At 58.6% G+C, this 17,376-nt stretch overlaps 1 protein-coding gene across 2 annotated transcripts in view; it reads left to right on the top strand.

Moving 5' to 3' along the window:
* The window catches only part of ESYT3 (extended synaptotagmin 3), an 88,804-nt gene that overhangs the window by 68,374 nt on the left and 3,054 nt on the right, over window positions 1-17,376 (top strand). For both annotated transcript variants that reach the window (XM_040358354.1, XM_040358353.1), the window contains 4 exons: window positions 5,488-5,637; window positions 8,111-8,565; window positions 8,677-8,766; window positions 12,165-12,296. In XM_040358354.1, the coding sequence (XP_040214288.1) occupies window positions 5,488-5,637; window positions 8,111-8,565; window positions 8,677-8,766; window positions 12,165-12,296 (827 nt within the window). The remainder of the gene's footprint in view (window positions 1-5,487; window positions 5,638-8,110; window positions 8,566-8,676; window positions 8,767-12,164; window positions 12,297-17,376) is intronic.

Below are 17,376 nucleotides of genomic sequence, written 5' to 3'. Positions count from 1 at the left end.
TCTAATGTCCCCTCCCCCCCACATCACATCAGTCTCTGTACAGAGGAGCTTACACTCTAATGTCCCCTCCCCCCCACAGTCACATCAGTCTCTGTACAGAGGAGCTTACACTCTAATGTCCCCTCCCCCACAGTCACATCAGTCTCTGTACAGAGGAGCTTACACTCTAATGTCCCCTCCCCCCACATCACATCAGTCTCTGTACAGAGGAGCTTACACTCTAATGTCCCCCCCCCCCCCCACATCACATCAGTCTCTGTACAGAGGAGCTTACACTCTAATGTCCTCTCCCCACAGTCACATCAGTCTCTGTACAGAAGAGCTTACACTCTAATGTCCCCTCCCCCCACATCACATCAGTCTCTGTACAGAGGAGCTTACACTCGAATGTCCCCTCCCCCCACATCACATCAGTCTCTGTACAGAGGAGCTTACACTCTAATGTCCCCTCCCCCACAGTCACATCAGTCTCTGTACAGAGGAGCTTACACTCTAATGTCCCCTCCCCCCCACATCACATCAGTCTCTGTACAGAGGAGCTTACACTCGAATGTCCCCTCCCCCACATCACATCAGTCTCTGTACAGAGGAGCTTACACTCTAATGTCCCCTCCCCCCCACATCACATCAGTCTCTGTACAGAGGAGCTTACACTCTAATGTCCCCTCCCCCCACATCACATCAGTCTCTGTACAGAGGAGCTTACACTCTAATGTCCCCTCCCCCACATCACATCAGTCTCTGTACAGAGGAGCTTACACTCTAATGTCCCCTCCCCCACATCACATCAGTCTCTGTACAGAGGAGCTTACACTCTAATGCCCCCTCCCCCCCACATCACATCAGTCTCTGTACAGAGGAGCTTACACTCTAATGTCCCCTCCCCCACAGTCACATCAGTCTCTGTACAGAGGAGCTTACACTCTAATGTCCCCTCCCCCCCACATCACATCAGTCTCTGTACAGAGGAGCTTACACTCGAATGTCCCCTCCCCCACATCACATCAGTCTCTGTACAGAGGAGCTTACACTCTAATGTCCCCTCCCCCCACAGTCACATCAGTCTCTGTACAGAGGAGCTTACACTCTAATGTCCCCTCCCCCCCACATCACATCAGTCTCTGTACAGAGGAGCTTACACTCTAATGTCCCCTCCCCCACATCACATCAGTCTCTGTACAGAGGAGCTTACACTCTAATGTCCCCTCCCCCCCCACATCACATCAGTCTCTGTACAGAGGAGCTTACACTCTAATGTCCCCTCCCCCCCACAGTCACATCAATCTCTGTACAGAGGAGCTTATACTCTAATGTCCCCTCCCCCCCCCCCCACATCACATCAGTCTCTGTACAGAGGAGCTTACACTCTAATGTCCCCTCCCCCCACATCACATCACATCAGTCTCTGTACAGAGGAGCTTACACTCTAATGTCCCCTCCCCCACAGTCACATCAGTCTCTGTACAGAGGAGCTTACACTCTAATGTCCCCTCCCCCCACATCACATCAGTCTCTGTACAGAGGAGCTTACACTCTAATGTCCCCTCCCCCCCCACATCACATCAGTCTCTGTACAGAGGAGCTTACACTCTAATGTCCTCTCCCCCACAGTCACATCAGTCTCTGTACAGAGGAGCTTACACTCTAATGTCCCCTCCCCCACATCACATCAGTCTCTGTACAGAGGAGCTTACACTCTAATGTCCCCTCCCCCCCCACATCACATCAGTCTCTGTACAGAGGAGCTTACACTCTAATGTCCCCTCCCCCCCACAGTCACATCAGTCTCTATACAGAGGAGCTTACACTCTAATGTCCCCTCCCCCCACAGTCACATCAGTCTCTGTACAGAGGAGCTTACACTCGAATGTCCCCTCCCCCCCACATCACATCAGTCTCTGTACAGAGGAGCTTACACTCTAATGTCCCCTCCCCCCACATCACATCAGTCTCTGTACAGAGGAGCTTACACTCTAATGTCCCCTCCCCCCACATCACATCAGTCTCTGTACAGAGGAGCTTACACTCTAATGTCCCCCCCCCCACATCACATCAGTCTCTGTACAGAGGAGCTTACACTCTAATGTCCCCTCCCCCCACATCACACCAGTCTCTGTACAGAGGAGCTTACACTCTAATGTCCCCTCCCCCCACAGTCACATCAGTCTCTGTACAGAGGAGCTTACACTCTAATGTCCCCTCCCCCCCACATCACATCAGTCTCTGTACAGAGGAGCTTACACTCTAATGTCCCCTCCCCCACACATCACATCAGTCTCTGTACAGAGGAGCTTACACTCTAATGTCCCCTCCCCCCCACATCACATCAGTCTCTGTACAGAGGAGCTTACACTCTAATGTCCCCTCCCCCCCCACACATCACATCAGTCTCTGTACAGAGGAGCTTACACTCTAATGTCCCCTCCCCCCCACAGTCACATCAGTCTCTGTACAGAGGAGCTTACACTCTAATGTCCCCTCCCCCCCCCCACAGTCACATCAGTCTCTGTACAGAGGAGCTTACACTCTAATGTCCCCTCCCCCACATCACATCAGTCTCTGTACAGAGGAGCTTACACTCTAATGTCCCCTCCCCCCCACAGTCACATCAGTCTCTGTACAGAGGAGCTTACACTCTAATGTCCCCTCCCCCCCCCCCACAGTCACATCAGTCTCTGTACAGAGGAGCTTACACTCTAATGTCCCCTCCCCCACATCACATCAGTCTCTGTACAGAGGAGCTTACACTCTAATGTCCCCTCCCCCCCCACACATCACATCAGTCTCTATACAGAGGAGCTTACACTCTAATGTCCCCTCCCCCCACACATCACATCAGTCTCTGTACAGAGGAGCTTACACTCTAATGTCCCCTCCCCCCCACATCACATCAGTCTCTGTACAGAGGAGCTTACACTCTAATGTCCCCTCCCCCCCCACACATCACATCAGTCTCTGTACAGAGGAGCTTACACTCTAATGTCCCCTCCCCCCCACAGTCACATCAGTCTCTGTACAGAGGAGCTTACACTCTAATGTCCCCTCCCCCCCCCCACAGTCACATCAGTCTCTGTACAGAGGAGCTTACACTCTAATGTCCCCTCCCCCACATCACATCAGTCTCTGTACAGAGGAGCTTACACTCTAATGTGCCCCCCCCCCACAGTCACATCAGTCTCTGTACAGAGGAGCTTACACTCTAATGTCCCCCCCCCCACATCACATCAGTCTCTGTACAGAGGAGCTTACACTCTAATGTCCCCTCCCCCCCACAGTCACATCAGTCTCTGTACAGAGGAGCTTACACTCTAATGTCCCCTCCCCCCCCACATCACATCAGTCTCTGTACAGAGGAGCTTACACTCTAATGTCCCCTCCCCCCCACATCACATCAGTCTCTGTACAGAGGAGCTTACACTCTAATGTCCCCCCCCCCACATCACATCAGTCTCTGTACAGAGGAGCTTACACTCTAATGTCCCCTCCCCCCCCCCATCACATCAGTCTCTGTACAGAGGAGCTTACACTCTAATGTCCCCTCCCCCCCACATCACATCAGTCTCTGTACAGAGGAGCTTACACTCTAATGTCCCCTCCCCCCCACATCACATCAGTCTCTGTACAGAGGAGCTTACACTCTAATGTCCCCTCCCCCCCACATCACATCAGTCTCTGTACAGAGGAGCTTACACTCTAATGTGCCCCCCCCCACAGTCACATCAGTCTCTGTACAGAGGAGCTTACACTCTAATGTCCCCTCCCCCCCACATCACATCAGTCTCTGTACAGAGGAGCTTACACTCTAATGTCCCCTCCCCCCACATCACATCAGTCTCTGTACAGAGGAGCTTACACTCTAATGTCCCCTCCCCCCCACATCACATCAGTCTCTGTACAGAGGAGCTTACACTCTAATGTCCCTTCCCCCACACATCACATCAGTCTCTGTACAGAGGAGCTTACACTCTAATGTCCCCTCCCCCCCACATCACATCAATCTCTGTACAGAGGAGCTTACACTCTAATGTCCCCTCCCCCACATCACATCAGTCTCTGTACAGAGGAGCTTACACTCTAATGTCCCCTCCCCCCCACAGTCACATCAGTCTCTGTACAGAGGAGCTTACACTCTAATGTCCCCTCCCCCCACATCACATCACATCAGTCTCTGTACAGAGGAGCTTACACTCTAATGTCCCCCCCCCCACATCACATCAGTCTCTGTACAGAGGAGCTTACACTCTAATGTCCCCTCCCCCACACATCACATCAGTCTCTGTACAGAGGAGCTTACACTCTAATGTCCCCTCCCCCCCACAGTCACATTAGTCTCTGTACAGAGGAGCTTACACTCTAATGTCCCCTCCCCCCCACATCACATCAGTCTCTGTACAGAGGAGCTTACACTCTAATGTCCCCTCCCCCCCACACACAGTCACATCAGTCTCTGTACAGAGGAGCTTACACTCTAATGTCCCCTCCCCACATCACATCAGTCTCTGTACAGAGGAGCTTACACTCTAATGTCCCCTCCCCCCACACATCACATCAGTCTCTGTACAGAGGAGCTTACACTCTAATGTCCCCTCCCCACATCACATCAGTCTCTGTACAGAGGAGCTTACACTCTAATGTCCCCTCCCCCCCACACATCACATCAGTCTCTGTACAGAGGAGCTTACACTCTAATGTCCTCTCCCCCCCACATCACATCAGTCTCTGTACAGAGGAGCTTACACTCGAATGTCCCCTCCCCCCACATCACATCAGTCTCTGTACAGAGGAGCTTACACTCTAATGTCCCCTCCCCCCCACATCACATCAGTCTCTGTACAGAGGAGCTTACACTCTAATGTCCCCTCCCCCCCACAGTCACATCAGTCTCTGTACAGAGGAGCTTACACTCTAATGTCCCCTCCCCCCCCCACATCACATCAGTCTCTGTACAGAGGAGCTTACACTCTAATGTCCCCTCCCCCACATCACATCACATCAGTCTCTGTACAGAGGAGCTTACACTCTAATGTCCCCTCCCCCCCACAGTCACATCAGTCTCTGTACAGAGGAGCTTACACTCTAATGTCCCCTCCCCCCCACAGTCACATCAGTCTCTGTACAGAGGAGCTTACACTCTAATGTCCCCTCCCCTCCCCCCACAGTCACATCAGTCTCTGTACAGAGGAGCTTACACTCTAATGTCCCCTCCCCCACATCACATCAGTCTCTGTACAGAGGAGCTTACACTCTAATGTCCCCTCCCCCCACATCACATCATTCTCTGTACAGAGGAGCTTACACTCTAATGTCCCCTCCCCCCCACAGTCACATCAGTCTCTGTACAGAGGAGCTTACACTCTAATGTCCCCTCCCCCCACATCAGTCTCTGTACAGAGGAGCTCGCACTCCCCTATGGGGTATTATCCAGTTTGTGGGGGGAGGGGGCATGCAGACGGGGTGCTGATTGCGCTGTCTCTCTCTCTGTCTCAGGTGAAGGACAATACCCGGCAGTGTTCTCTGGGGATGTTGAACTTTCCTCTCCATCGCGTCCTCACCATGGACGGTCTCACGGCGGATCAGAAGTTTCCTCTCACCAACTCCGGCCCCAACAGTTTCATCAAGATGAAGGTCGTGTTGAGGGTGAGTCTTTGATGTTGGGGGTTCTCTATTCATCGTCTCCCCTCCCCCATTGTCTTGAGGGGACAGCGGAAGAGTTTTGCTGATCTTTATCTTGTTTTTGGGAGACTTTCCTTCACTTCCTGTCTTGAAGACCCTACAGGAAGTGAGGAAAAATCCCCCTACTAGACATGGAGTCCCACTGCTACATTTAACATATTAAGTGAAAAATACAACACTGGGGGGTCCGTTCATGAATATCTCAGCGTTCGCAAGGACCCCACAAATAATCCCTGGAGTCTGTGTATTGTGTGTGTGTGAAATGTAATTTTCTATGCATTTCCTATGATTTTTATCTCCATCTAGTGGCCATAATGTGGTACTTTCCTGAAATACCACAACCAGGAGAAATGCACATTGTGGCCACTAGATGGAGCCGACGATCATTGGAAATACATATACCTCTGTCACGGCATATCTGGGGATTTCAAATGGTTGGACAGACGTAGTCGATAAAAGATGTCGGATATTGAGACGAACGCTCGTCCTCAAACCGGACTATGTCCGCCGTCAATGCTTCCTCTGTCCAGAACCAGCACTATCCAAGACTCTTTAGCCCACCCAGTCACCAGCAGAGGCGTTGCTAGGCGGGTGCGGGGGGTGCGGGCCCCACCTGGGTAACACCCACCAGAGGGGTGACACCCGTGGGTAGCAGCACCTCTAACACCGCCCGCTGCCCTGATTAGCTGTGCCTCGCGCCGCTGTGTACCTCATTGGCGTGGACCGAAGCCTGCGCTCGAGGGACACGCAGTGTGTATCTGTCAGCGCTGTTCTGAGGTATGTTAGGGGGGGGGGAGTCTATACTGCTGGGGGGGGCGGTCTGTAATGCTGGGGGGGTGTGCACTAGGGGGTGTCTGTACCGAGGGGGGGGGTCTGTACCGAGGGGGGTGTGTGTACTGATGGGGGGGGGGTCTGCACTTGGGTGGGGGTGTCTGTACAGATGGGGAATCTGCACTGATGGAGGGGTCTATACTGAGGGGGAGGTCTATACTTGGTGGGGGGGTCTGTACTGAAGTAGGGGGTCTGTACTGCGGGGAGGGGGATCTGTACTGCGGGAGGGGGGTCGGCACTGAGGGGGGACTATAGTTGTGGGGGGGTGACACCATTTTTTGTTCGCACTGGGTGACACCAACCCTAGTGACGCCACTGGTCACCCGATGCAACACAGTGTAGAGTGGCAAATAACAAACTGATTTATTATCACACATGGACACAACAGATAAATAACTCGGAGACACTCCCCCCCCCCCCCTTAGAACCAGGGCGGGTTAAACTGTCCAATGACAATAGACAAACAGGTCATGTGTATTTAAACTTATCAGCAAGGGGGGCTGTTGGAGGAATCTCCCCCCCCCTCCACATGGACTTCCATCCCATAATATATGTTTCTTCCAAGGCAGACAGACACAAACAATAGAATACACCCACACCCCAAACAATCACAGCAAAGCGTCCACAACAGCATGAGACAACACACACTATATACAGAATGGAGTGTGACCAGCACAGATCATAGTGGGGTTCTCAGTCCCCTTGGACCCCTATTAGAGACACAGGGGGATCTACACATAGGAGGGTCGGGGAAGCTGGACAAGGAGCCTCCAGAACTCTCCAAGGTACACTGGAGCCCCACAAACCCCCCACCCAAAGTGACCCCCGTCACAGCCCCCCACCCAAAGTGACTCCCGTCACAGATCAGAGCCCCACAAACCCCCCACCCAAAGTGACTCCCGTCACAGATCAGAGCCCCACAAACCCCCCACCCAAAGTGACTCCCGTCACAGATCAGAGCCCCACAAACCCCCCCACCCAAAGTGACCCCCGTCACAGATCAGAGCCCCACAAACCCCCCAACCAAAGTGACTCCCGTCATAGCCCCCCACCCAAAGTGACTTCTGTCACAGCCCCCCACCCAAAGTGACCCCCGTCACAGATCAGAGCCACACAAACCCCCAACCCAAAGTGACCCCCGTCACAGATCAGAGCCCCACAATCCCCCCACCCAAAGCGACCCCCGTCAAAGATCAGAGCCCCACAAACCCCCCACCCAAAGTGACCCCCGTCACAGATCAGAGCCCCACAAACCCCCCACCCAAAGTGACCCCCGTCACATATCAGAGCCCCACAACCCCCCCACCCAAAGTGACCCCCGTCACAAACCCCCCACCCAAAGTGACTCCCGTCACAAACCCCCCACCCAAAGTGACCCCGTCACAGATCAGAGCCCCACAAACCCCCCACCCAAAGTGACCCCCGTCACAAACCCCCCACCCAAAGTGACTCCCGTCACAAACCCCCCACCCAAAGTGACCCCGTCACAGATCAGAGCCCCACAAACCCCCCACCCAAAGTGACCCCCGTCACAGATCTATTTTCTCCGTTGCAGGGTAGAGAACATTCATGGAGGATTGTGTTGAATGATTTATTCTGTTTGCAGGTTCTGCAGATCGAGGACCCCGACCCGGACAGCGTCTACGCGGGGATCAACTCCCTAAAGCACGGCCCGGTCTCCATCAAGCGAGCGAATCAAGACAAACCCCACAAGAAGCCCCAAAGCACGTCCGACGCCCCCCAGAATCAGGGCCACTGCGTCCAACAGAACAAGGTGACCCCGCAGCAGAACAAGGTGACCCCGCAGAACAAGGTGGCCCCGCAGCACAAAGCCATCCCCCAGAACAAAGTGCTCCGGAGGGACAGTAGCCTCAGCAGTACCCATCGAGTATATCAGACCGCCCCCGACCAGAACCAGCAAGCCAACCAGAACGCTGGAAACGGCGCGGCCGCCTCCGCCCCTCAAACCCCAAAACTGAGACACCTGCAGAGGATCGCGCCCAGCCTTATGTCACTCAACTCTTTGGCCTCCTCCGTCTTTGACCTGAATGAGGACTTCGGGTGTGTAATCTGTGCAGAAACCTTTCCTGATAAGTCATTGGAGAGACGGGGCCCCCGGGGGCCCCTCATGATGTACACTGACTCCCCCATTGTCTCTGTTTTGTATTTCAGTGGTACCGGCTTGCTGCTTGGTGAGATCAACATCTCCATACGTTACGCGTCATTACGGCACTGCCTCATCGTGTCCGTCAACGGCTGCAGGTAGGTCCAGTGCTGTATTATGGCCTAGGCCGACAAGGCCCAGGCCTAGGGCGGCACTTTGCAGGGGGGCGGCAAAAAAGCCTGTCCTCATCCCACCCTGTCCCTCTGTCCTCGTCCCATCCTGTCCCTCTGTCCTCGTCCCATCCTGTCCCTCTGTCCTCATCCCACCCTGTCCTCATCCCACCCTGTCCCTCTGTCCTCATCCCACCCTGTCCCTCTGTCCTCATCCCACCCTGTCCCTCTGTCCTCATCCCACCCTGTCCCTCTGTCCTCATCCCACCCTGTCCCCCTGTCCTCATCCCATCCTGTCCCCCTGTCCTCATCCCACCCTGTCCTCATCCCATCCTGTCCCTCTGTCCTCATCCCATCCTGTCCCCCTGTCCTCATCCCACCCTGTCCTCATCCCACCCTGTCCTCATCCCACCCTGTCCCTCTGTCCTCATCCCACCCTGTCCCCCTGTCCTCATCCCATCCTGTCCTCATCCCATCCTGTCCTCATCCCACCCTGTCCTCATCCCACCCTGTCCCCCTGTCCTCATCCCACCCTGTCCCCCTGTCCTCATCCCACCCTGTCCCCCTGTCCTCATCCCACCCTGTCCCTCTGTCCTCATCCCACCCTGTCCCTCTGTCCTCATCCCATCCTGTCCCCCTGTCCTCATCCCATCCTGTCCCCCTGTCCTCATCCCACCCTGTCCTCATCCCATCCTGTCCCTCTGTCCTCATCCCACTCTGTCCTCCCACCCTGTCCCTCTGTCCTCATCCCACCCTGTCCCTCTGTCCTCATCCCATCCTGTCCCTCTGTCCTCATCCCATCCTGTCCCTCTGTCTTCATCCCACCCTGTCCTCATCCCACTCTGTCCTCCTCCCACCCTGTCCCTCTGTCCTCATCCCATCCTGTCCCTCTGTCCTCATCCCACCCTGTCCTCATCCCACCCTGTCCCTCTGTCCTCATCCCACCCTGTCCTCATCCCACCCTGTCCCCCTGTCCTCATCCCACCCTGTCCTCATCCCACCCTGTCCCCCTGTCCTCATCCCACCCTGTCCCTCTGTCCTCATCCCACCCTGTCCCTCTGTCCTCATCCCACCCTGTCCTCATCCCACCCTGTCCTCATCCCACCCTGTCCCCCTGTCCTCATCCCACCCTGTCCCTCTGTCCTCATCCCATCCTGTCCCTCTGTCCTCATCCCATCCTGTCCCTCTGTCCTCATCCCACCCTGTCCCTCTGTCCTCATCCCACCCTGTCCTCATCCCACCCTGTCCCCCTGTCCTCATCCCACCCTGTCCCCCTGTCCTCATCCCACCCTGTCCCTCTTTCCTCATCCCAACCTGTCCTCATCCCACCCTGTCCCCCTGTCCTCATCCCACCCTGTCCCCCTGTCCTCATCCCACCCTGTCCCTCTGTCCTCATCCCACCCTGTCCCTCTGTCCTCATCCCACCCTGTCCCCCTGTCCCTCTGTCCTCATCCCACCCTGTCCTGATCCCACCCTGTCCCCCTGTCCTGATCCCACCCTGTCCCCCTGTCCTCATCCCACCCTGTCCTCATCCCACCCTGTCCCTCTGTCCTCATCCCACCCTGTCCCTCTGTCCTCATCCCACCCTGTCCCTCTGTCCTCATCCCACCCTGTCCCTCTGTCCTCATCCCACCCTGTCCCTCTGTCCTCATCCCATCCCTCTGTCCTCATCCCATCCTGTCCTCATCCCATCCTGTCCTCATCCCATCCTGTCCTCATCCCACCCTGTCCTCACCCCACCCTGTCCCCATCCCACCCTGTCCCCCTGTCCTCATCCCACCGCGTCCCTCTGTCCTCATCCCACCCTGTCCCCCTGTCCTCATCCCACCCTGTCCCCATCCCACCCTGTCCCCCTGTCCTCATCCCACCCTGTCCCCCTGTCCTCATCCCACCCTGTCCCTCTGTCCTCATCCCACCCTGTCCCTCTGTCCTCATCCCACCCTGTCCCTCTGTCCTCATCCCACCCTGTCCCTCTGTCCTCATCCCACCCTGTCCCTCTGTCCTCATCCCACCCTGTCCCTCTGTCCTCATCCCACCCTGTCCCTCTGTCCTCATCCCACCCTGTCCCTCTGTCCTCATCCCACCCTGTCCCTCTGTCCTCATCCCACCCTGTCCCTCTGTCCTCATCCCACCCTGTCCCCCTGTCCTCATCCCACCCTGTCCTCATCCCACCCTGTCCCTCTGTCCTCATCCCACCCTGTCCCTCTGTCCTCATCCCACCCTGTCCCTCTGTCCTCATCCCACCCTGTCCCCCTGTCCTCATCCCACCCTGTCCCCCTTGTCCTCATCCCACCCTGTCCCCCTCCCACCCTGTCCCCCTCCCACCCTGTCCTCATCCCACCCTGTCCCCCTCCCACCCTGTCCCCCTCCCACCCTGTCCTCATCCCACCCTGTCCCTCTGTCCTCATCCCACCCTGTCCCCCTGTCCTCATCCCACCCTGTCCCCCTGTCCTCATCCCACCCTGTCCCCATCCCACCCTGTCCTCATCCCACCCTGTCCCTCTGTCCTCATCCCACCCTGTCCCCATCCCACCCTGTCCCTCTGTCCTCATCCCACCCTGTCCCCATCCCACCCTGTCCTCATCCCACCCTGTCCCCATCCCACCCTGTCCCCATCCCACCCTGTCCCTCTGTCCTTATCCCACCCTGTCCCCATCCCACCCTGTCCCTCTGTCCTCATCCCATCCTGTCCCCATCCCACCCTGTCCCCATCCCACCCTGTCCCTCTGTCCTTATCCCACCCTGTCCCCATCCCACCCTGTCCCTCTGTCCTCATCCCACCCTGTCCCCATCCCACCCTGTCCTTATCCCACCCTGTCCCTCTGTCCTCATCCCACCCTGTCCCCATCCCACCCTGTCCTTATCCCACCCTGTCCCTCTGTCCTCATCCCACCCTGTCCTCATCCCACCGCGTCCCTCTGTCCTCATCCCATGAAAATGACAGGGCGGGTCTTAAAAAGGAAGGGGTGTAGTCTTGACAGGAAGGGGTGCGTCATATATAAAGTAAGGGGTGTGCGAGTTTCGTCAGGCCTAGGGCAGCACAAAACCTAAATACACCCCTGGGTAGGTCATGACACAGCCCAAGTCTTCAGCTTAAAGTGGACCTGTCAGGACCTGATCTACATGTCACTATATAGAGGAAAATATTCTCCATAGAAGGCTGTCCTTAAGCGCTAGACTGTGATTTGACTAGGCTGAGATGATGTCATCAGTCTGCTGCAAGCAGGAGGAAGCATTTCCTCAGTCTTCCCTCCCCAGTGATCAGACTGCACATTGTAACTTTGTAGTAGGAGGAAGCATTTCCCCTGTGATTATGATGTCCAGTGAGGACAATCGGACGATTTATCGATCTTTAATTGATGCATTTTCATTTTATTCTCGCCAAGGAACCTGATCCAGTGCTCCAATCACGGCGCAGACCCCTACGTCCGAATTTACCTGCTGCCGGACCGGAGGTGGGCCAACCGCAAGAAGACCTCCGTAAAGAGGAAGACCCTCCACCCCATCTACAACGAGAGGTGAGCGGTTACTGATCGAAGGCCAATTGTCGATCTTCATTAAATCTGATAAAAACACTCTGGCTGGGTTCTCAAATGTGTGAATCGGAGGAGGGTTTCTTCACATCCACATCCAAACTCCATGGAGCGGCTTCACACAGGTCCGGGGCGGCCGCCTGGCTCTCCATGGAGCGGCTTCACACAGGTCCGGGGCGGCCGCCTGGCTCTCCATGGAGCCGCTTCACACAGGTCCGGGGCGGCCGCCTGGCTCTCCATGGAGCCACTTCACACAGGTCCGGGGCGGCCGCCTGGCTCTCCATGGAGCCGCTTCACACCGGTCAGGGGCGGCCGCCTGGCTCTCCAAGGAGCCGCTTCACATGGGTCCGGGGCGGTCGCCTGGCTCTCCATGGAGCCGCTTCACACGGGTCCGGGGCAGTCACCTGGCTCTCCATGGAGCCACTTCACACAGGTCCGGGGCGGCCACCTGGCTCTCCATGGAGCCGCTTCACACGGGTCCGGGGCGGTCACCTGGCTCTCCATGGAGCCGCTTCACACCGGTCAGGGGCGGCCGCCTGGCTCTCCAAGGAGCCGCTTCACACGGGTCCGGGGCGGTCACCTGGCTCTCCATGGAGCCGCTTCACACGGGTCCGGGGCGGCCACCTGGCTCTCCAAGGAGCCGCTTCACACGGGTCCGGGGCGGTCACCTGGCTCTCCATGGAGCCGCTTCACACCGGTCAGGGGCGGCCGCCTGGCTCTCCAAGGAGCCGCTTCACACGGGTCCGGGGCGGTCACCTGGCTCTCCATGGAGCCGCTTCACACGGGTCCGGGGCGGCCACCTGGCTCTCCAAGGAGCCGCTTCACACGGGTCCGGAGCGACCGCCTGGCTCTCCATGGAGCCGCTTCACACGGGTCCGGGGCGGCCGCCTGGCTCTCCATGGAGCCACTTCACACAGGTCCGGGGCGGCCGCCTGGCTCTCCATGGAGCCGCTTCACACCGGTCAGGGGCGGCCGCCTGGCTCTCCAAGGAGCCGCTTCACATGGGTCCGGTGCGGTCGCCTGGCTCTCCATGGAGCCGCTTCACACGGGTCCGGGGCAGTCACCTGGCTCTCCATGGAGCCACTTCACACAGGTCCGGGGCGGCCACCTGGCTCTCCATGGAGCCGCTTCACACCGGTCAGGGGCGGCCGCCTGGCTCTCCAAGGAGCCGCTTCACACGGGTCCGGGGCGGTCACCTGGCTCTCCATGGAGCCGCTTCACACAGGTCCGGGGCGGCCGCCTGGCTCTCCATGGAGCCGCTTCACACGGGTCCGGGGCAGTCACCTGGCTCTCCATGGAGCCACTTCACACAGGTCCGGGGCGGCCACCTGGCTCTCCATGGAGCCGCTTCACACGGGTCCGGGGCGGCCGCCTGGCTCTCCATGGAGCCACTTCACACAGGTCCGGGGCGGCCGCCTGGCTCTCCATGGAGCCGCTTCACACCGGTCAGGGGCGGCCGCCTGGCTCTCCAAGGAGCCGCTTCACACGGGTCCGGGGCGGTCACCTGGCTCTCCAAGGAGCGGCTTCACACAGGTCCGGGGCGGCCGCCTGGCTCTCCATGGAGCGGCTTCACACAGGTCCGGGGCGGCCGCCTGGCTCTCCATGGAGCCACTTCACACGGGTCCGGGGCGGCCGCCTGGCTCTCCATGGAGCCACTTCACACGGGTCCGGGGCGGCCGCCTGGCTCTCCATGGAGCCACTTCACACAGGTCCGGGGCGGCCGCCTGGCTCTCCATGGAGCCGCTTCACACCGGTCAGGGGCGGCCGCCTGGCTCTCCAAGGAGCCGCTTCACATGGGTCCGGGGCGGTCGCCTGGCTCTCCATGGAGCCACTTCACACAGGTCCGGGGCGGCCACCTGGCTCTCCATGGAGCCGCTTCACACGGGTCCGGGGCGGTCACCTGGCTCTCCATGGAGCCGCTTCACACCGGTCAGGGGCGGCCGCCTGGCTCTCCAAGGAGCCGCTTCACACGGGTCCGGGGCGGTCACCTGGCTCTCCATGGAGCCGCTTCACACGGGTCCGGGGCGGCCACCTGGCTCTCCAAGGAGCCGCTTCACACGGGTCCGGGGCGGTCACCTGGCTCTCCATGGAGCCGCTTCACACCGGTCCGGGGCGGCCGCCTGGCTCTCCAAGGAGCCGCTTCACACGGGTCCGGGGCGGTCACCTGGCTCTCCATGGAGCCGCTTCACACGGGTCCGGGGCGGCCACCTGGCTCTCCAAGGAGCCGCTTCACACGGGTCCGGAGCGACCGCCTGGCTCTCCATGGAGCCGCTTCACACGGGTCCGGGGCGGCCGCCTGGCTCTCCATGGAGCCACTTCACACAGGTCCGGGGCGGCCGCCTGGCTCTCCATGGAGCCGCTTCACACCGGTCAGGGGCGGCCGCCTGGCTCTCCAAGGAGCCGCTTCACATGGGTCCGGTGCGGTCGCCTGGCTCTCCATGGAGCCGCTTCACACGGGTCCGGGGCAGTCACCTGGCTCTCCATGGAGCCACTTCACACAGGTCCGGGGCGGCCACCTGGCTCTCCATGGAGCCGCTTCACACCGGTCAGGGGCGGCCGCCTGGCTCTCCAAGGAGCCGCTTCACACGGGTCCGGGGCGGTCACCTGGCTCTCCATGGAGCCGCTTCACACAGGTCCGGGGCGGCCGCCTGGCTCTCCATGGAGCCGCTTCACACGGGTCCGGGGCAGTCACCTGGCTCTCCATGGAGCCACTTCACACAGGTCCGGGGCGGCCACCTGGCTCTCCATGGAGCCGCTTCACACGGGTCCGGGGCGGCCGCCTGGCTCTCCATGGAGCCACTTCACACAGGTCCGGGGCGGCCGCCTGGCTCTCCATGGAGCCGCTTCACACCGGTCAGGGGCGGTCACCTGGCTCTCCATGGAGCCGCTTCACACCGGTCAGGGGCGGCCGCCTGGCTCTCCAAGGAGCCGCTTCACATGGGTCCGGTGCGGTCGCCTGGCTCTCCATGGAGCCGCTTCACACGGGTCCGGGGCGGCCACCTGGCTCTCCATGGAGCCGCTTCACACCGGTCAGGGGCGGCCGCCTGGCTCTCCAAGGAGCCGCTTCACACGGGTCCGGGGCGGTCACCTGGCTCTCCATGGAGCCGCTTCACACAGGTCCGGGGCGGCCGCCTAGCTCTCCATGGAGCTGCTTCACACAGGTCCGGGGCGGCCGCGGTCCGCGTTCCAAAAGGATCCTGTGCGTCTTTGTGTCTGAGTTTTTGCCTGAATTGGCACCTGAATCGGACATGATTGGCACCTGAACTGGTGAACACGATCACCGGACCCCAGGCTGGGAACCGCGGCCGCACATATCTGAACCCGGCCCCTAACTGATCCTCAAATTATTATGGTTTTCTATGAAGAAGTAATTCCAACGTCGTCGTCTCTTCTTCGCCGCCTCGTTGTCCTCTTCTCTTCGTTGTCTTCTCTTCGTCCTCTTCTCTTCTCTTCATTGTCTTCTCTTCGTCCTCTTCTCTTCTTTTCATTGTCTTCTCTTCTCTTTGTTCTCTTCTCTTAGTCCTCTTCTTTTCATCGTCTTCTCTTCCTTCTCTTCATCCTCTTCATCCTTGTCCTGTTCTCCTTTGTCTTATTCTCCCCATTCCTCTTGATGGTGTCATTGCCCCCCCCCCCCAGTGATGCCGAACCTGCCCCCAGACAGCCACCCACAGCTCCCGGAAGGCAGCAGATTTGTGTTGAACTATCTTGGTTACTTGGGAGCCAGAGCCCTGTATGAATAATGTGTCTGGGATTCACCCCGATCCTTGCACATGTGAGCTAAAATCTCCACAAACCGACATTCCGATCTTCTGATACAATTTCTCATATCTGATGTTTGTTCAGCGGGAGGAGAGGGAAGCTGAGGAGAGGCAAACCAGTCACGGCTACGTCCCAATCTCTACAGATAACGCCGCACAGTCACGTTCCAGGCACCATGGAGGACGAGATGCTCACACCCAGCCTGGGGGTATAGAGGGGAAAAGCAGGGGGAACTCGGCTCCACCACCTCTGGCTCAGACCCTTTGGCGCCTCCTCACCACAATCCCTTGTAAACACAGAAGTACGGTTTCTGTGTTTACAAGTGACAGCTCTGCACTCTGTGTGTGACCCCCCCTGAACTCTGCACTCTGCGTGTGACCCCCTCTGCACTCTGCGTGTGACCCCCTCTGCACTCTGCGTGTGACCCCCTCTGCACTCTGCGTGTGACCCCCTCTGCACTCTGCGTGTGACCCCCTCTGCACTCTGCGTGTGACCCCCTCTGCACTCTGCGTGTGACCCCCTCTGCACTCTGCGTGTGACCCCCCTGAACTCTGCACTCTGCGTGTGACCCCCCTGAACTCTGCACTCTGCGTGTGACCCCCCTGAACTCTGCGTGTGACCTCCCTGAACTCTGCACTCTGCGTGTGACCCCCCTGAACTCTGCGTGTGACCCCCCCTGAACTCTGCACTCTGCGTGTGACCCCCCCTGAACTCTGCACTCTGCGTGTGAACCCCCTGAACTCTGCGTGTGACCCCCCTGAACTCTGCACTCTGCGTGTGACCCCCAGTGCACTCTGCGTGTGACCCCCTCTGCACTCTGCGTGTGACCCCCTCTGCACTCTGCGTGTGACCCCCCCCTGCACTCTGCGTGTGACCCCCCCCTGCACTCTGCGTGTGACCCCCCCCTGCACTCTGCGTGTGACCCCCCCCTGCACTCTGCGTGTGACCCCCCCTGCACTCTGCGTGTGACCCCCCCTGCACTCTGCGTGTGACCCCCCTGCACTCTGCGTGTGACCCCCCTGCACTCTGCGTGTGACCCCCCTGAAATCTGAACTCTGCGTGTGACCCTCCCTGAACTCTGCACTCTGACCCTCCCTGAACTCTGCACTCTGACCCCCCCTGAACTCTGCACTCTGACCCCCCCTGAACTCTGCACTCTGACCCCCCCTGAACTCTGCACTCTGACCCCCCCTGAACTCTGCACTCTGACCCCCCTGAACTCTGCACTCTGACCCCCCTGAACTCTGCACTCTGACCCCCCTGAACTCTGCACTCTGACCCCCCTGAACTCTGACCCCCCCTGCAC

The sequence above is a fragment of the Rana temporaria genome, chromosome 6 (assembly GCF_905171775.1).
Source record: "Rana temporaria chromosome 6, aRanTem1.1, whole genome shotgun sequence".
Taxonomy (NCBI): domain Eukaryota; kingdom Metazoa; phylum Chordata; class Amphibia; order Anura; family Ranidae; genus Rana; species Rana temporaria.
The sequence above is the reverse complement of the archived record's forward strand: the minus strand, read 5'-3'. Positions and strand labels throughout refer to the sequence as shown.